Raw genomic sequence first — 20,225 nt, forward strand, 5'->3', positions numbered from 1 at the left:
TTTTTTTTTTTTTTTGCTTAAATTAACCCAATCTTACTTCTGTTGCTTACAACCAAGAACTCTGGGAAATATAGAAATGGACAACAGGAGCATTGGCAGCAACATACTCTCAGAGAATGGTGAGAATTTGAGCTTGGTTATCCGGTCTGGGTGAGCTGGAGGACAATGAAAATTCATATGGTGAATTCAGACAGTTCATGGCATAAATTGTCATTTGTGGTCACCTGTGGTAAAGGTAACCCAGTACAATGAAGATCTCCTTGAAATTAAAGTTTTCGGAAATAGAGTGGATGCCGCCAGACAACAGTATGAGGGAGGCAAATAATTTAAGAGCTGTGGGGAAAAGTGGGTGATTCTAATGGCTGGATAGCTTGAGAAGCGAATAGCAAGGGCTGAAATTCTAGTTCAAGGCACACAGTCTGAAAACCAAGGATTCTGGATGACTTTCAAGGGTGATGCTAAAATAATACCTTATCTTTTTCAACGATGGTCAAACCACGGCCAAAATGGAGAGCCTGTGAATTTCTGTTTTTCTTTTCCTTTCCTCATTCTATTGCCTAGGCTGGAGCGCAGTAGCATGATCTCCGCTCACTGCAATCTCCTCCAGCAGGGTTCAAGCGATTCTCCTGCCTCAGCCTCCCGAGTAACTGGGATTACAGGCACACGCTGCCACACCCAGCTAATTTTTGTATTTTTAGTGAGATGGGGTTACCATGTTACCATGTTGGCCAGGCTGGTCTCGAACTCCTGACCTCAGGTGATCTGCCTGCCTCAGCCTCACAAAGTGCTGGGATTACAAGTGTGAGCCACCGTGCTGAGCCAGGTTTCTGATTTTCCACATCCGTTAAATGCACAGCCTCCTCTGGTCTCTTACATGATAGTTTGGGTACGGATTGGAAAGAACTGGAATCAGAAGATGGAGAATGGGGATAGACAGGACCGAGAACTCAGTACATAAAGCTCCCCTTATGACAGAAAGCAGCCCTTTCTTCCAGTGTGAGGAGGCTGTTCCTGCCTGGCTGGAAGAACTATAAGGTTCTTGCCTGAGGAAGTCCGCTCACCTTGTGTCCCCCACTTCTCATTGTCTTCCAAGACAGAACTAGGTACCAGCATGTCCTTCATGTTATAAAGCCAACCGTGGACGGGAAATCACACACCAAAATAACAACAAGATTTTGCTCTTTATACTGGAAACAAGTGTTTGGAATACTTGTGGGAATGGAGTTTGAGGGTGCTAAACCAGAGTAGCAGGCAAAGAACATTTATTTACTAAGATACTCTGGTTCAATATGCTTCCTGGAGCAGAGGGAGGAATCTGTTTGTCTAGTTCATTGGTTGAACGAAACCTGGACTTAATGGCAGCCCATATCATTGAAGAGAAGCTGAGATGCCTGAAATCATCCAGCATAATATAGAAGCAAGAATCCAAAAAAAAAAAAAGGAATGTTGCTATGGATTTATTGTGCAATAAATAAATAAATATTTTACTCACCAGTCCCCCAACTGGTCCCCTGAGAGAGACCAGAAGACACTCCCTTTGTCAAGGCACCGAGAGAGAAGCAGATGTCAAAAGCACTGTGGTGGCCACACTCCGTACATCAGGGATGCTGCTGGAGATGAGTGGACTCCCTCATGTTTCCCAAGATCCTGGGTGCCAGAGGCCAATGGCAGCACAACCACCAGTAAGGGAGAGGTTATCCCAGTACAAGGCATGGTGACCATGACCAGTCTGAGAACGGCCAGTCTGAGAATCAGCATTGCCTGCACATCAAAGATCTTTGACAGAAACTAACTGAATGTGAGCTCTTCGGACAAATGAGATGGGCGGTCCTCTATGGCCCTGCTTCATCTAGTTGACAAAAGCAAAATTTTAAAAACTGCCTAGGTTTGACTTACACCATCCCAACAGAGAGTGTTGTACCCACATCCAACTCTCAGACCCAAATTTGGATGCTACAAAAGTGGTAAATTCCTAATTCCAGCTACTTGGGAGGCTGAGGGAGGAGGATTGCTTGAACCTGGGAGGCAGAGGTTGCAAGTTAGCCGAGATCACACCACTGCACTCCAGCCTGGGCAACAGAGCAAGACTCCATCAGAAAGAAGAAGGAGGAGGAGGAGGAGGAGGAGGAGGGGAGGGGGAGGGGCAGGGGGGGAGGGGAAGGAGGAGGAGGAAGAGGAGGAGGAGGAGGAGAAGAAAAAGGAGAAGGAGAGGTAAATTCCCATCACTTCTTCATCTAACTGTTTAGTTGGTACACAGATGGAGGAGTGGCGAGTCTTGGAAAATAAAACAGGTGATTATAAGCTTCATACAGTGGTGACTTCAATATAGCAAGCCCACACAGCCCCCGGAGGAAAATGTTTTTTTTTTAATCTCATTCCCAATAAGTGAAGAACTCCAAAAGCCACTTCGTCTCATCTGGTAAGGATACTTTTTCCCATCGTGTCCAGGGTTAGGTCCACTCTGGCTCCATGGCACAATCTGGTCTTCAGAAATCTCAATCACTTTAATGTTCTTCAGGACATCACCGTGATTACTACATTAATGACATCATGCTATAAGGACATACAAGGCAGAGATGGCAGTTATTCTAGGCATGTAAGGAACATGTAAATCTCATGAGTCCACAGGAGCCTGTGGCCTCAGGGAAGCATTCCAGGGAGTCTTGGTTGAAACAGCTCCTCCAACATGAAGGATGAGTTCCTACACCGTGCACGGCCTCCTACAGGAAACAAACACAACGCTTTGAGGTCCTATTTATGGAAGCAGCGTTTGTCACATTAGTGTGCTGCTCTCACCCACTTACGGGGTGTCTCAAAATTGAGCTAATTTTGAGAAGGGGCCCAAGGCAGAGGAGGTGCTCCATTTGGTTCGGGCTGCAACGCAATCTGTTTTGTCATCTATGACTCGGTGGATCTCATGGTGCTCAAAGTGTCGATGGCAGATTGGAGAGATGGACCTTACCAGTGACAAACGCTGTTAGGAGAATCACAGTGTCAACTATAAGGGTTTTGGAACACATACATGCCTTATTTGTCAAATAACTATTTTTCTTTTGAGAAAAAAGGGCTGGCTTGCTCCTAAGCTACGGAAGAGACTGAATGGCTCATCAAGAAGTCAGATTACCACGAAGTCTGAGCTGCTCATCTTGAGCTGCATATTATTTTGATCCATCAAGCCACCAAGTCAGGTTCACCAAAACACGCAGCTCCACTGGAGACTGTCAGCTTTCAGGTGGACGCGTTGACCTGCCCTGGGTATGTAAGACATCTTCTGACCCCATCTGACTGCTTATTCAGTGGGCTCATGCACACAGTGACCATGCAGGCAGGGACTGTCTGCTCCATTTTTTAAACAATCTAGACGTCCTTGCCAAGGCTGACCTGGCCTTTCAAAAGCATTGCCAGCCAACTCTGAGCCTTCCAAAAGGTACCAAACTCAGGGGAAGTCCTAGACAACAGCCACCTGAGAGCAGGTTACATAGACCTCTCTCTCTCTTTTTTTTTTTAGACCAAGTTTCACTCTTGTTGCCTAGGCTGGAGTGAAATGGCACAATCGCGGCTCACCACAACCTCTGCCTCCTTCCCAGGTTCAAGCGATTCTCCTGCCTCAGCCTCCCAAGTAGCTAGGATTACAAGCATGTGCAACCATGCCTGGCTAATTTTATACTTTTAGTAGAGATGGGGTTTCTCCATGTTGGTCAGGCAGGTCTTGAAACCCCAACCTCAGGTGATCTGCCTGCCTCGGCCTCCCAAAGTGCTGGGATTACAGGCGTGAGCCACTGCTCTGGGGCGCCTGGCCAATGTAGACGTCTTTAATCACGTAGGAGAACAGCATTTTGTCCTCACTGTAATAGGTAATGCTTCTGAACTTGGACTTTCTTTGACCCCTGTGCCTGCATTATTGTCCCAGGTCCGTCAGAATGCCTTGCTCACCGTCATGGTATCTTATACAATATTGCTTCTGACCAAGGACCTCACTTTACACTGAAAGAAGCAATGTGGTGGGCTAATTTCTGCCCCTCAAATAGCAGCTGGCCTTATCCAGTGCTGGAATGACCAACTGCAGACTTAACTATTGTGCCTGCAGGACAACCTTGCATAGAAAGGTAGCACTGGGGCCCTAAAATCTATAGAGTTTCTTTCAAACTCAAAGCTGACATATAGTGCTATTTGTCCTGGAGTCAGGATACATGGCTACAGGAACCAAGAGAATGGCACCTTTCACTAACACTCAGTGACTCATTTGCAAATTTTTTGTTTCCCGTTCCTTCGCCTCTAGGCTTGGCTAGTTTGAAGGTCTTAATAACCAAGAAGGAACTCTTCCACCCCAGAGGATTCAAGTGTGGTTTAATTGAAGTAAAAATTGAGACCCTGGCTGTTTCAGACTCCTCGTGGCAGTGGGTGAATTGCAAAGAATAATGTAATGGGGTTGGCTGTGATGACCGTGACCACTTGGAGAAGTGGAGTTGCTGTCGTATGATGAGCAGAAGGAGGTGAAAGGCAGAATTCAGTCATGGTAGTGCCTCTTGCTACGTGTCCAGTGGCAAACATTAAGAAGCTTAGATTCCTCAGAAATCAGGGCTATGCCTGACTAGCTGAGATGCTTGATGAAGGGAGAGGGGGATTTGGTAATGTCTATTAAGGAGAGCAGTCATAAATACCGATTACATCTTTATGACCAGTCACAAAAACCAGAACTCAAACTTATATTTTTTTCTTGCTGTGTCATATATATGTATTTTATAAATTGATGCAAAAGTAATTGTGCCATTAAAAATAATGGCAAAAAAAAGAACCCCGAAATTACTTTGGTGCTAACATAATAATGAATTGTTCTTTCCTTTACATTTTTTTCCTCTACTATTTTATATAGGACAAACTAGTGGTAGATAATTTAGTCCGTAAGATACAGAATGTTGAGATGAGACTGTGACAGAATTAGAGGAATGGCTATCTCCCAGAGCTCCTGGGCTTGGACCTGGACACAGAAAATGATCATCCTTTTGGATGTAAGAGGGAATGTGTTTTTCTTTCCTTTTTTTTTTTTTTTTTTTTTTTGAGGTGGAGTCTCACTTTGTGGCCCAGCCTGGAGTGCAGTGGTGTGATCTCAGCTCACTGCAACCTCTGCCTCCTGGGTTCAAGCCAGTCTCCTGCCTCAGTCTCTGAGTAGCTGGGACTACAGGCATGTGCCACCACGCCCGGCTAATTTTTGTATTTTTAGTGGAGACGTGGTTTCACCAGGTTGGCCAGGCTCGTCTCGAACTCCGGACCTCAGGTGATCCACCTGCCTTGGCCTCCCAAAATGCTGGGATTACAGGCGTGAGTGCCTGGCCTGGAATACGCTTTTCAATTGGACAAGGGATATTAAGTGGGACCATCTTTACTGTATATCATTTTTATTTTCAGAATTGTAAAGATGATAAGAAACACATTTGACATTAGGTAGTCAAAGGCGTGAATGATTGTAGCCATCTGGCATTCTTTTTGGCTGCTTTCAAAGCATGATCAAGATAGTTTTTCCTAAATCAGTTCGCCCCTTCATCTGTAATTACAGAACCATGGCTTCAGCTGTACAATGCCATGGGGAATAAAACTACATTTCCCAATCTCTTGTGGCCAGCTTACTCGGGTAATTAAGTCCTACCAATTAAAAGTGGATGCATTATTTGGTCTTTCTGGGAAGGCTCCAGAAACAGGAGAAAGCAAATGCCCTTTAGTCTTCGCCTGTTCCTCCTAACACTGGCCCAGGATGTGGACTCAATGGCTGGAGCACCAGTAGCCCTCTTGGATCATGAGGTAGAATCTGTGCATACTGGAGGGATAAATATCAGTTTGGACCTCGGTGGACAAACGATATTCTTTCAGTATAATAAAATGTATACGGATGTTTTTCCAACGTGCCAGAGGAGATAATGGTAAATAAGGCGTAGTTTCTATCCTAAGGACACATAAATGAGTGGGGTGGGGCAGGGCGAGGGGGGGGGCGCTGGGAGGAGGGTAACAGTTAGGCAAGGCTATTAGGGAAGCACACAGGTGAAACACCTAGCCTAATCCTGAGTGTACGGTGGGTGGAGAGGTCTGAAAAGGCTCTCCGCAGGAAGTAACACCCTCTTGGATAGATAGGATGGGCCAGTCGTTGGAGGAAAGGGCAGCGTTTTCGTCTAGGGGAGTTAGGAAGTGATAACACTGTTTAACACCTTGGAAGAGATAAGGCAGGGAGGTAAGCTAGGGTGGGAGTTTAGACTCCATCCCCAGAAGTATGCGGAGCAAGTGAAGGGCATTTAAGCGCGGGAGTAAAGCGGCCGCGTGTATTCTTTGGAATGATCATTCTATCATTCCACTTGCTCTGTTCAGCATGGGGACCGAGAAGAACTAATCAGAGGCGTGGAGACCAATTTCATCCATATTTCCTCTTGAAATACCGATAGGGAGCGAGGGAAAGGATGGAAAAACTAGAAAAGGAGGTCCACATCAAAGGCACACTTGGCCCCGATGAACCACCTGGAAGACGCTGGGAGCGCTGTAACCACGAAGCAATTCTGAGCAAAGCCAGGTGGATTCCGGATATGCCAGGCCCTCTTTTGGAAAAAGAACAAATAGGCACGAAGTAGAGTAAGAAATTACAATTACTGGAGCCTCGGAAATTCGGGTTTCTTTCTTCTGTTCACCCGAACCGCTTGCCCAGCAATGTTTCCAGAGGGCAGCCCGGCTTTCCCTTTTTCCAGAACACTCCCCAGTTCTCCCAAGACGGGTGGCGTGGTGCCGCGGGGCAAAAACTAAGTCGCTGTACAGCCTCGAAGAGCAAGCCGCTCAGCAAAAGCAAAAGAAAAGGGCTCTTGGCGACAGGGACAGACCCTCATTCGGGATGGCTTGGATCGGACAAGGGAGGCTGTGTGCCGTCAGCTGTCCCACTTCGCTCTGAAGCCCCGTGGGCTCCATCCACTGCCCCGCGGCCCGCGCGCCTCCCGGCACCAGCTGCATCGCTGGGAGGTGAGGCTCTCCGGGGCAGCCTGCATCCCAGAGCACCTTCTGTTTCCTCACTCTGAGTATACAAATTTGACCTCAAAACACAAACCCTGTCTTTGGCATTTCTGGATTTAGAAATAAACATCACTCCAGACGCCGGCCAGCTTATAGCCACACAGTCGTAAAGTTTTATTTTTAAAGGGGGGTGGGTGGGGGCGGAAAGGACTTGTAAAGTTTCTTTTTAAAAATTTTTGTTTTTAAATAATGGAATTAACTTCTGCAAGTCAAGCAATCAGCAGCAGAATGCTCGAGGCCAGGAGCGCGATCCCCCGAGGCGCGGGGCGCGGCTGGGACGTTTTGGGGGCGCGCGGCGCGGTGCCGGGGAGGAGGCGCGGGGTTCTAGGGGCGCGCAGTGTGGGGGCGCGCGGCCCCGGGGATGGGGATGGGGTGGGGACCGGGGGTGGGGAGGAGGCGCGCGGCTCCGGGGACGCGCACTGCGGGAGCGCGCGGTACCGGGGATAGGGCGGGCCGGGGCGTGCGGGGGCGGCGGGCGCGGCGCTGCCAATCGCAGACAAAGGCCGCCCCAGTGAATCATGTGGTAGCGGGGGAGGAAGTGCGGCTTGTTTTCTTTCCTCCAGTCTCGGGGCTGCAGGCTGAGCGCGATGCGCGGAGACCCCCGCGAGGGCGGCGGCGGCCGCGAGTCCAGATGAGGCCGGAGCGTCCCCGGCCGCGCGGCAGCGCCCCCGGCCCGATGGAGACCCCGCCGTGGGACCCCGCCCGCAACGACTCGCTGCCGCCCACGCTGACCCCGGCCGTGCCCCCCTACGTGAAGCTCGGCCTCACTGTCGTCTACACCGTGTTCTACGCGCTGCTCTTCGTGTTCATCTACGTGCAGCTCTGGCTGGTGCTGCGCTACCGCCACAAGCGGCTCAGCTACCAGAGCGTCTTCCTCTTCCTCTGCCTCTTCTGGGCCTCCCTGCGGACCGTCCTCTTCTCCTTCTACTTCAAAGACTTCGTGGCGGCCAATTCGCTCAGCCCCTTCGTCTTCTGGCTGCTCTACTGCTTCCCCGTGTGCCTGCAGTTCTTCACTCTCACGCTGATGAACTTGTACTTCACGCAGGTGAGTCTCGGAGAGGCTCCGGGAGGCGCTCACCTGGCGGGGTGGTCCCCGCGCGGCGCCCGAGGCAGGGGCGAAGGCAGCCGCGGGGGCGGGTCCAGCCCTAGGGTTCAGGGTGCAGGGAGAAGGCTCGGGCTCCGGGGTGGTCCGAACCTCGTCCTACCTGCGGGCATCTCTCATAGGAAACCCCCTGCTATTCCCAAAAGGGGCAAGGAGAAGGAAGGGGAGGGCTCGGGGTCGGTCACTCGCTGCCTCTAGCTCCGGATTGTGCGGTGGGTTCGGGGCACTTCTCTGTGCGCAGCGTCAAGCAGCAGCGCCTGCATACACCAGTTAGGACGGATGGAAGGTGTGCCGCCCAGGGAGGCCTGAGCTCCAGAATTTGCCCTCCTTCCCAAGACACCTAACTCACGGCTTGGAAAGGTCTTCTGCCTGATGACCTCCAGATTTGGGCCTGACACTGCTTTTTGGAGCGTTGGCAGGGTGGGACCGTGCTGGTTTTGATGAGATGTTTTGAACCTCCGGCTTAGGAGCTCTACTGAACTGCGACTTACTAACTCATTCCACCGGATTGCTAAACGGCAGGCTGGAGAACACCCAGCTCCGAGCTGTTGCCGCTCATCAGACTTGCTGTCTGAGCTCATCTGAAAGGCCCCAAGAAAAGGCCATAGAAGTTGACTAGGGCTCTTTTACAGCCACGCAAAAATCATTTTATGGGATATATTGTTAAATAAGCTAATGGGAGAGGACCCGAATGAACGTGGCTGCTGCTTTCCCGTGAGGGTTGACTTAATGAGAGAGCAGTAATTGTTGAGCACTTTGCAAATGCTTTGTGAAGCATTGCACAAAGGGTTAATAACGCAGTCGCCGTCACCACCACCATCATCATCTCTGATTCCCAATTAACTTTCCACACACTAAGATGTCCATTTTCACTAGGACTGCCAAAAGGGAAGGCACCAACGGTGTCATCTGGTGAGGGTAATTTAAGAACTGTCTGATGGGCAGAGGCCATGGCAAGCAGGCATTTCATTCCTTTTGAGTGTCTTTCTCAAAAAAAAAAAAAAAGTTATTTATTTATTTAAAAAGGAGGCCGTAAGTCGGGGCTCACGCCTGTCATCCCAGCACTGTGGGAGGCAGAGGTTGGAGGACTGCTTGTGCCCCTGAGTTCAAGACCAGTCTGGGCAACATGGTGAAACCTCCTCTTTGCAAAATGTACAAAAATTAGCTGAGTGTGGTAGTGCCCGCCTGTAGTTCCAGCAACTCAGGAGGCTGAGGTGGGAGGCTGAGCCCAGGAAGCAGTGAGCAGAGACTGAGCCACTGCACTCCAGCCTGGGTGACCGAGCCAGAACCTGTCTCAAAAAAAAAAAAAAAAAAAAAAAAAAAGTGATATTTAGTAGATATTATAATCTTTTAAAAATGGGTCTACTGTCAGAGCCTTCTTATAAGTCGGGCATATCAGCATATTTTCCAGTTGGAGAGTAACGTGTATCACCTGTCCAAGTGGTGCTTTTAAACCTGCAAACCAGTTCAGGCAGGCGGCTGCATTGCGCAGACACTTGGGCTTTGTAATTGAAATGAATGGGGCGGTTCCAGCAAGATGCAGAAGACAGGTGAGGTGTTGTTACCCCAAGAACTGTGACCCTGGTAGTATCACACATGGAGCTCTTCATTTTTGTCCCCTTTTGGGGGGCAGTGCAGAAAGAGGAAAATGTAGGGAACTGCCATAGCTCTCCGGTAATGACATGCAAATTCTGAACTTAGAGCCGGATTAGAGGCCGGGCTGCACATTTTCTGCACCATCTGCTGGTTGGCGAGTAAATGCTGAGCAAGGGAAAAAGTGAGCAGGCGGACAGAGCCACTCTGGCCCAGGGGGCCCAAAGTCACAGCGATGTCTTTATATCTCCCAGGTCTGCGGGCACCACAGCAAAGAGCATTTTGCCTGAGGGCACAGGGTAGCTGGCTGGAGAATGTGGCACATCTCCATCTCTTAGTGCTGGCATCTCAGCCTGGCAGAACAAAGCCATTTCTGGCTTGCTCACAAAAGTGATACTTCTGGGGAACTAGCTCTGCCTCCCATAACCTCCTCACCTGTCACTCCCTCTTTTTCTTACCCAAGCCATTGCAATTACAGTTAAAGCTTAAAGTGGGGAGAGTGACTGCTCCTTGGGCCCCCATCTCAGACCAAGTAAATGTGATTTTAGGAGAAGGGGCTAACAGCTAACGAGAAGTGTGTTTAAGAAAGCACATTTCTGGCCAGGTGCGGTGGCTCACACTTGCAATCCTAGCAGTTTGGAAGGCTGAGGTGGGTGGATCACCTGAGGTTGGGAGTTTGAGACCAGCCTGACCAACCTGGAGAAACCCCATTTCTACTAAAAAAAAAAAAAAAAAAAATACAAAATTAGCTGGGCATGGTGGCGCATGTTTGTAATACCAGCTACTTGGGAGGCTAAGGCAGGAGAATCGCTTGACTTGGGAGGTGGAGGTTGTGATCGCCGCCACTGTACTCCCCCCTGGGCAACAAGAGCAAAACCCTGTCTAAGAAAAAAAAGAAAGCCACATTTCTAAGCAATTGGTCATATTTATTTTTACCAGAACCCACTGAAGAAAGTACTGATATTGTTCCCATTTTCCAGAGGAGGAAACTGAGGCTCAGAGAGGTTATAGGTGACTTGCTCAAGGTCACACTGTCAGTGCTCAGAGAGGTGGAGCAGGGGTTCAGTGCACCTCTGCCATCTGTGAGGCTTGTCTTTTATGTACAGTATGCGGAACCTCTTTTTATTTTTTTTAGGGTAGAGTCTTGCTTTGCTGTGATCTGGCTCTCTGTAACCTCTGCCTCCCAGATTCAAGGGATTCTCCTGCCTCAGCCTCCTGAGTGTCTGGGATTACAGGCACCCACCGCCGCACCTGGCTAATTTTTGTATTTTTAATATAGACGGGGTTTTGCCGTGTTGGCCAGGGTGGTCTCAAACTCCTGACCTCAAGTGATCCGCCCGCCGCGGCCTCCCAAAGTACTGTGATTACACGAGTGAGCCACCACGCCCGGCTATGAAACCTCTTAACCATGGGAAAACATACGCTCCACTAAATGTAACCTCGTATTCTCCTGGAGTGCAAAAATGGGGTTGCAGAGTATGAGAGCATACATAGAGCGCAGATAAGTCGTGATCTGGGGCCCTCAAGGGAGTGGATATTGAAGCATCAGGAGACTTGAGTGAGACTCGAGTCCTCTGAGAAAAAGCAGGTGTCTTGAGGCTGAAGCTGGGTGGCAAGGAGGAGAGGACGGTGGGAAGGAAGCAGTGGGGCAGTTTGGGAATTGGGCATGAGCTGGAAGGAGAGGTCTGAGATGGGGAGGAAGCTTTTTTTCTGTTGTCAGTCCTTTGTCCTTTTGTGGGGTTCCTGTACTGGGGCTTACTTACTCACCCTCCCTGGTAACCCAGAGGGTATTAATACCCCCCAGCTGAGGCTTGGAAAGGTGAGAACACTTGCCCTCACTGCCACGTCCGAGCCTCCATGCAACTCACACGATGCAGCTCAATACGCAGCCTCAGCTGCCCTTGGGTACACATCTGAGGCTAATGCGATTGTGAGCAGGCTCAGTTTGATTTACTTCCCCCTAAATCACTGCTTTTAAATTCTGCCAGGTTAAGTCTCTCCACCCCTAATGACCTCTCAGGCGTATCCCATGGCTTTCTAGTCATACTCGGTTGTTGTTATTATATTTATTTTTTGAGACGGAGTCTTGCTCTGTTGCCCACGCTGGAGTGCAATGGCATGATCTCAGCTCACTGCAACCTCCGCCTCCCGGATTGAAGTAATTCTCCTGCCTCAGCCTCCAGAGTAGCTGGGACTACAAGTGCCCACCGCCACGCCTGGCTAATTTTTGTATTTTTAGTAGACACGGATTTTCACCATGTTGCTCAGGCTGATTTTGAACTCCTGACCTTAGGGGATCCACCTGCCTTGGCCTCCCAAAGTGCTGGGATTACAGGCATGAACCACCGTGCCCAGCCCATACTCCTTTATTAAATCTTTACATTTGACTTAAAGCTTTTCCCATCCTGTCCAGGGCTAGCCAGGCTTCAAGCCCCAGGGCTTGGAGCAGAGGGTGTATCCCATGCTCTCAGCCTCCCCCTCCGTCTTCCTGAGCTGCCCAGGGGAGGGGCACACTGTCTCATGGCTGCCAGCCTGCCTCTTGTCTTGCTCTGATGCTGGCTCTGTGGGTGACTCTGCCACATGGCCATGTTGACATGATGGACTTCAGCTTCTCCCTAGCCCCGTCTTTGGTCTCCTTCCAACCCAATTCCTTCTTCAGGGGGCAGCCACATGGCTTTAGGCCCCTTTTCTGAAAGCCCTTTTAGGGCTTTTTCTTAGAAAGCTATGGCACCACTGAGGCCCCTCCACTCCCATTTGGCCACACGGGTGACAGGCTGGGTGCTCGACTAGTGTCTTCAGGGCCCTGCACCTGGCTGCTTTTCACTCCTTGCCTGCCCAGAGGCCCTTCCACCTGCCACAATCCCAGGTGCGAGCAACATCCACCTCTGGTGCTTGCTGCCTCCCGCTCACCAGGGCACAGGTCAGGCTCCGCCGGGACTCCATCTGCGAACAGTCCCCGCTCAGCAAGCGCCTGCCCGGCCCCTTCCTTCCCAGTCCCTGTGAGCAGTGCCCATGTGTCTTTCCCTCTCTGACCTGGGGTGAGGTGCCCTGCTGGTGGCAGGCTGGTAACTGTTTTTCTTCATTTCCACTCTCTACCTTCCAGTTCAGCCTGGGAGCATGGGCAGGCGGCTGGCCTGAGAGTGGAGGGCACCGGCGATCCGGCAGCCCAGCCCCTCCTTTGCAGATGAGCCGACCAGAGTCATGGAAATTGTCCCAGGCAGTCCGGCCAGGCATGCAGAGGCAGGACAAGTCCCGTGTTTCAAGTCTGGTTCTGCGAACTCTCTGCAGGCCCTCTGTATGCAGTGTCTGTCTGCCTGGCGCCGAATGTTTGGAACGTGGAGTGCTGAGTACCTGTGGTTTCCAGCTGTGGCTCCTTGTGCCAGCTTTGGGGAACAGCTGAGCTCCCGTTCCTGGCTGCATGAGGAAGTGGTAGGACCAAGGCTTTGCACCAAAGCCTTTGACTCAGAGCCTGTTCTCAACGCTGTGTCAAATTGCCTTTTTGATGGGGACAGGACTCTGAAACCTAAGGCAGGCAGGGGCCTCCGTGCATGCTCCTGGGCAGACAGGTGTGTGCCCTGCAGGGGCAGAGGTTGGTGTGGCGGTGGGCTCGGTGACACCTCAGCAGCCATGTGTCTCAGCCCTTCTTCCTGGGAATTCCCAGCCTGGAACTTAGACTCACCAGGTTCCCGAGTTTGGCAGAGTGGAACAGGCTACTTCAGCTTTGTCTTGGGCCCTGTGACAAACTCCTACCATTGCCGTCACATGGTTTGTGGAAGGAAATGGAGAAGTGAGTTCTCTCCTTGGGGAGAGGTGCTGTGACAAATGGACACTGATGTGGGAACAGAGCCCTGAGACCTCACCACACCTCGGAGGGCAGATGGGAAGCTGACATTTACCAGGGTCTGGTCTGTTCTGTTCTGAAACTCTGCTAGGGACTTCCACGCCCTCCACTCAGCCGCAGCAGGGATGGTTTGAAGTCATGTGCTGCTGTGGGATGGTGCCAGGCCTTCATGGCAAGGGCCTGCGGCTCATGGTAGGACTCATGGTCGGTGTTGGGAGCTCACCGTGGGCGCTAGGCCAGTAAGCCTTGTGACTCAGGAGGCAGCCCTGGGAGTGAAGGAGCTGGGTCCCTGGGTGTAGATCCGGGCTCCAGTCTGGGCTGTGCCTCCAGTTTGGGTCCCATGGCTGGTTACCACCTCTCCGAGGCTGCTGTTTGACCAGGGAGGCGGAAACCTTCATCCCACAGGTTGGTGTGGGTTAAAGGAGATGCCGCGTGTCCTGAATCCCTTTGCTCTCCTCCTTTGGCTGAGATTCTCACTGTGTGTTGCCTACAGCTCTGAACCCAGGCTCTTGCTGAGACACCCAGCCACTGTCCTGAAGGTCAGGTCCCTGAACTGACCCTGCCCTTTTCCAGCCCACTGTGCCATCAAAATTACTTTTCCACCAAACAGCAACTTTTCTGCTTGTAAAACGGTGGTGACTCTTCGCACACCCATAGGGAGCATGTGGCAAGCCAGCAGTGCCCCATCGCAGAGCCTGGCATGAGAGCAGAAGGCACTGGGGGTCCAGCAGCCCAACCCCTCCTTTGCAGATGAGCCAGCCAGAGTCGAGGAAATTGTCCCAGGCAGCCCAGCCAGGCGTGCAGAGGCAGGGCAAGTCCCGTGGTTCAGGCTGACCAATCCTGTGCTTGCTACGCACGCCACACTCTGACTTGAAATGGGTCATAGTCCTCATTCTTGCTGGTAGGGAACTAAGAGGCCCCTGAAACTCTAATCCAGGAAACAGTCCTCCACGCTCACCAGGAAAAGGGACGTGGGTGATTGTAGGAGTCAGGGGCTCTGGCAGTCAGTTTAGTCAAGACGTGTTTATCAAATACCTGTGGTGTGCCAGGCCTTGATCTAGGAGTTGTGAAGAGGGAAGCTGCTAGGCCTGTTGGTGATTGTGAAGAAGAGGCTTAGGAAACACAGGGCCGGCCAAGGGCAAGGACTTGCTTAGCCTGGCTTCTGGGCCCCATGCGTGGCCTCAGTTCCTGGCACTGGCTGCCTGTAGAGACAGTTCAGTGGGCTGGTGGCCAGTCAGAGCTGTGTGTGCACCTGGGTGTGGCCCTGGGTGTGCTCCTGTGTGTGTGCCTGTATGTGCATATGTGTATGCTGGTGCATCTATGTGTGTGGAGGTCTGTGTATGGGTGTCTGTGTGTGCGTTTGTATGTATGTGCCTCGGTGTGCCTGTGTGTGTGTGAGTCTGTGTGTGTCTGTGCAAATGTGTGCCCATGTGTGTTTGTGTTTCTGTGTATGTGCCTGTGTGTGTCTGTGCAGGCACATGCCTATGTGTGTCTGTGCCCTTGTGTGTGCCTGTGTGTGTGGACAGGTTTTCTTATTCACCTTTGGTCTGACATCCACACCCAGTACCTCCCCAGAGGCGACTTTCTTTCTTTCGTTTTTTTTTTTTTTTTTTTTTGAGTTGTTTTTTTTTTTTTTTTTTTTTTTTTTTTTTTTTTTGAGACGGAATTTTGCTCTTGTTTCCCAGGCTGGAGTGTAATGGCATGATCTTGGCTCACTGCAACCTCTGCCTCCTGGGTTCAAGCGATTCTCCTGTCTCAGCCTCCTGAGTAGCTGGCATTGCAGGGGCCCACCACTATGCCCAGCTAATTTTTGTATTTTTAGTAGAGACAGAGTTTCCCCACATCACCCAGGTGAAACTCCTGACCTCAGGTGATCTGCCCGCCTCAGCCTCCTGAAGTGCTGGGATTCCAGGTGTAAGCCACCAGTCCGAGCCACCAGAGGCCACTTTCTAAACGTACAGCCCAGTTTCCAACCCGAGCCCTCCTCAAGCCTTGACATGCTCTTCTCTCTGAAGCGGAGGCTGTGGCCACATCAGTGCCTCGGTGATTCCCTATCAACCGAGGGGGAACCAAATCCTGTTAATGCCCTCAGCACTCGGGGAACCCTTAGGCCCCTCATGGCACATGCAGCATCCAACCCCAGTGACCACGCAGGAAGCCTGGATTTCCCCACAGCAGAGGCAGGGTGGAGGCTGCCGCCGCGGTCACCAGGTCACCATCAGGAGAGCCCTACTGTCGGCTCTGAACACTGTGGCACTTGCAGGCTTTGCTACAGTGTCTTGCTCACCTGCCTTTCCATTGTCAGACAGGCAGGAACTGGTAGCGGCCAGCAGGGACACAGGCCCAGAGTGCTGTCTTGAGGCTGGTGCAGTTTTCCAGGTGGGTTCCCGGGCCCCTCTGTGGCTGTCCCACTGCAGCTGTCTCGCACCCAAGGGCTGCTGCTGTGCCCATCCTCTGAGCCCTAGGCTAGCTGCTCAGCACTGAGTGACGGGGAGTGGAGGTCGGTCGGGTTCATGACCGTGAGGAAAGGGCTGCCAAGAGAGGAACGTTTGCAAGATCCAAGGCCCCTCAGCAAAATCTCACTGCCAGCGTCTTAGGGTTTTGCAAACAACAAAGTCATGTGATCTGAAGAGCCGCTTTGGTCAGGCTGTTCCTGTTGGTCTTGTGCTTCCAGCGAGAGGAGGAAAGCCACTTCCTGGTTGGAGGTTCTGTCTGGGCCCTGACATTTTGGCCAGCCAGTTCTCTTGGTACAGAAATAGCCTCAGCAGGCGGTTTAGGCAGTACCTGGGACCACAGGCATTCCCCAAGGGCTGCAGAGACTCTTGAAGATTTCACTTTTATATTTCCTGTGGCTGACGTTTAGAGTCCATTAACCTGTGAGGACAGATGAAGTCCAGGTGCTTCTACTCTGCAAGTGGGTTGATTACCCCAAGCTTATGCAGGTCGGGATTTTAGGCTGGTGAGCCACAGAGTGTTGCATATTCCTTTTTTTAAAGCACTAACGACAGCAAATGCAATGTGTTAAAATGGTAAAAACCAGTCTTAGCTCTCAGGGCTTTACTGAAACAGCCTGTGGAATGGACTTGGCTCGCAGGCTGTAGTTTGCTGACCCCTGGGTTAGGACAGACTCATTATTTGTCACCAAGATCCCCCTCCACCACCACCCTTTTTAAAATTATTTTTTGAGACGGAGTCTCACTCTGTCACCCAGGCTGACGTGCAATGGTACAAGCTCAGCTCACTACAACCTCTGCCTCCCAGGTTCAAGTGATTCTCCTGCCTCAGCCTTCCAAGTAGCCGGGATTACAGGCACCTGCCACTATGCCTAGCTAATTTTTGTATTTTTAGTAGAGACAGGGTTTCACCATATTGGCCAGGCTGGTCTCGAACGCCTGACCTCAGGAGATCCACTCGCCTCAGCCTCCCAAAGTGCTGGGATTACAGGCGTGAGTGGGCCACCGCACCCAGCCCTCACCACCTTTGTTCCATTATTTTTGCAAAGGCAAGTCAGAAACAGGCTTTGGCTTCTTTCATGGTTTAGGGAGTTTCATGCATTCAGTGAACAAATGGTAGTGATCCGCTACACACAGGTGTCTGGGATTAGAGATAGTAAGTTGAGATTTCTTCCCTGAAGGGCCCCAGTCTATTGGGAAGGATGATGTAAATAGAAAGGAGAGGGCTGGGAGCCATCTGCACCTGTGGCACACAGGAGGGACCCTCACCCTGGCCGTCTGGGCTGGGGACGAAGTCTTGATGTCATGAGATACCAGCTGACTCTCTCCCTCCTCGATTTTTAAATGGTACATGTACTTGCAAGGCTGGGCTACACAGTCTACAAAACACAGGGTGAAAAACCCCCACACACAGTGGAGTCGGCTCCATGGGCTGCGCCCACCTCACAGGCTGCTCTCCCTGGCACCTTGGACTCTGCTGCCACAGTTCCTCATAGCTGTCAGAGGTCACATTGTCCCATCAGGCCATGCGACAGTCCGTTTGTAGTGCATGACTGGTGGCAGAGAAGGAGGGAAGTGGGCAGGGTGTGAGCCATGCCCATCAAGACCACACCCATTTTCTGGGAAGACAGCACACATCTGTCCATGTGTGGCCTTGTCCTCCCAGCTTTCACAAAGCACATACAGTTCAACTGGAACATGTAGACTTATTTCATTTATTCAACAGGTGTTTTCTTTTTTCTTTTTTTTTTTTTTAATTAAAAAAGTTGTATTGGCTGGGTGTGGTGACTCACACCTGTAATCCCAACACTTTGGGAGGCTGAGGCAGGTGGATTGCTTGAGCCCAGGAGTTCCAGACTGTCCTGAACAATATAATAAGATCTTGTCTCTACAGAAAATTAAAAAATTAGCCAAGCATAGTGTCATGCACCTGTAATCCTAGCTACTCAAGAGGGTGAGGTGGGAGGATTGCTGGGACTTGGGAAGGTCGAGGCTGCAGTGAGCAGAGGTTATACCACTGCGTTCCAGCCTGGGCGATAGAGCAAGAGCTGTCTCAAAAAAGTATGTTGGGGCCGAGCATGGTGGCTCACGCCTGTAATCCCAGCACTTTAGGAGGCTGAGGTGAGTGGATCACCTGAGGTCAGTAGTTCCAGACCACCCTGGCCAACATGGTAAAACCCTATCTCTACTATAAATACAAAAATTAGCCAGGTGTGGTGGGCACTTGTAATCCCAGCTATTCAAGAGGCTGAGATAGGAGAATTGCTTGAACCCGGGAGGCCGAGGTTGCAGTGAGCCAAGATCGCTCCATTGTACTTTATCCTGGGTGACAAGAGTGAAACTCCACCTCAGTAAAAAAAAAAAAAGTATTGGGCTGGGTGCGGTGGCTCACGTCTATAATCCTGGCACTTTGGGAGGCTGAGACAGGTGGATCATGAGGTCAGGAGTTCGACACCAGCCTGGCCAACATGGGGAAACCCCATCTCTACTAAAAATACAAAAATTAGCCAAGCCTTGTGGCAGGCACCTGTAATCCCAGCTGCTCAGGACACAGACAGGAGAATCATTTGAACCTGGGAGGCAAAGGATGCAGTGAGCCGAGATCTTACTACCGCACTCCAGCCTGGGTGACAGAGCAAGATTCCATCTCAAAAACAAAAGAGAAGCAAAATTTATGCAATATGAAATTAACCATTGGATGCATGAGGCTGAGCGATATTCAGTACATACCCAGTGTTGTGCAGCTGTCACCTCTATCTAGTTCCAGAACATTTTTATCACCCCTAAAGGAAACTTTATGCCCATTAAGCGGTCACACTCCATTCCCTGTTGCCTCAGCCCCTGGCAGCCACCCATCTGCTTTCTATCTCTGTGGATTTACTTATCCTGAATATTTCATATCACAGGAATCATACAATGTGTATCTTCGTATGTCTGCTCCCTTCACCTAGCATAGTGTTTTGAGGTTCGTCACCTTGTAACACAGAACTTCATTCCTTTATAAGGTTAAATAACGTTGCGCTGCATGGATAGAGACCACATTTTATTTATCCATTCATCCGTTGGATGTTTAGGTCATTTCATCACGCGTTTTTGAGTGCCCGTTGTGTGCCAGACACTGTGCACTGTTTAAGGTCAAACTTAGATTCTCCCTTCGTGGAACTTAGCCTTGAGCAGGGAAAACAGACTTTGTGTCAACGATTCCTCCGTTGTGTGATTGTCTGGCTGATAGGACTTAGTGGCCATCCTTACAGTGGAGATGTGACGTGTGAGGTGTCTTCAATGGAAAGCTGAAGACTTAATTTATTCTCTCATCTCTGAGTGTCCCTCTAGGAGACATTTTTGTTTGTTTGTTTTGTTTTGTGTCTTGAGACAGAGTCTCACTCTGTTGCCAGGTTGGAGGGCAGTGATGTGATCTGGGCTCACTGCAACCTCCGCCTCCCTGGTTCAAGCGATTCTCCTGCCTCAGCCTCCCGAGTAGCTGGGACTATGGGCGCGTGCCACCATGCCCAGCTAATTTTTGTATTTTTAGTAGAGACGGGGTTTCACCATTTTGTCCAGGATGGTCTCGACCTCCTGACCTCGTGATCCGCCTGCCTCAGCCTCCCAAAGTGCTGGGATTACAGGCGTGAGCCACCGTGCCCGGCCTAGGTTACATGTTTTAAAAAGAACCAGTGGTTTTTGCTGCTATTTAAATGAAAGTCGAATCTAATTTTAAAAATCTCACTGTAATGAAACCAAAATGTTTCCCAAACACAGATATTCAGAATGAAGCGATGCCAGCATGGCCGTGGAGGGATATTCTTGGTGAAAGTCACCACCTATGATTTGGGCTGTTGGGTTTCCACCCACAATTGCCCTGGTCTTGCCCCTAGAGACCCTTCCTTGGGTGCCACTGGGAGGCGAAGGTTTAGATTTGGGTTGACCTAGCAGGTGTTTTCTCACCAGAACCAGATTCTGGGGCAACCAAGTTGGACCCCTGGCTGGTCTTGGGTTGTGTCTGGGAAGCCCCCAGACTCAGTGTCCTCGGCTCTGCTCCAGGTTAGGCTTTCTAACCTGGAGCAGATTAGAAAAGAATTTCTTTTCTTTCTTTCTTTTCCCCTTCCCCTTCCCCTTCTTCCCCTTCTTCCCCTTCCCCTTCTTCCCCTTCCCCTTCTTCCCCTTCTTCCCCTTCCCCTTCCCCTTCTTCCCCTTC

General features: G+C 50.7%; 1 protein-coding gene across 1 annotated transcript in view; it reads left to right on the forward strand.

Annotated features, from left to right (window-relative positions):
• Positions 1–7,471: 7,471 nt before the first annotated feature.
• The window catches only part of GPR137B (G protein-coupled receptor 137B), a 67,439-nt gene continuing 54,685 nt past the window's right edge, over positions 7,472–20,225 (forward strand). The window contains exon 1 of the mRNA XM_017526595.2: positions 7,472–8,086. Coding sequence (XP_017382084.1) covers positions 7,673–8,086 — 414 coding nt within the window. The 5' untranslated portion in view covers positions 7,472–7,672. The remainder of the gene's footprint in view (positions 8,087–20,225) is intronic.

This window comes from Cebus imitator, unplaced genomic scaffold (genome assembly GCF_001604975.1).
Source record: "Cebus imitator isolate Cc_AM_T3 unplaced genomic scaffold, Cebus_imitator-1.0 Scaffold42, whole genome shotgun sequence".
Lineage (NCBI taxonomy): Eukaryota > Metazoa > Chordata > Mammalia > Primates > Cebidae > Cebus > Cebus imitator.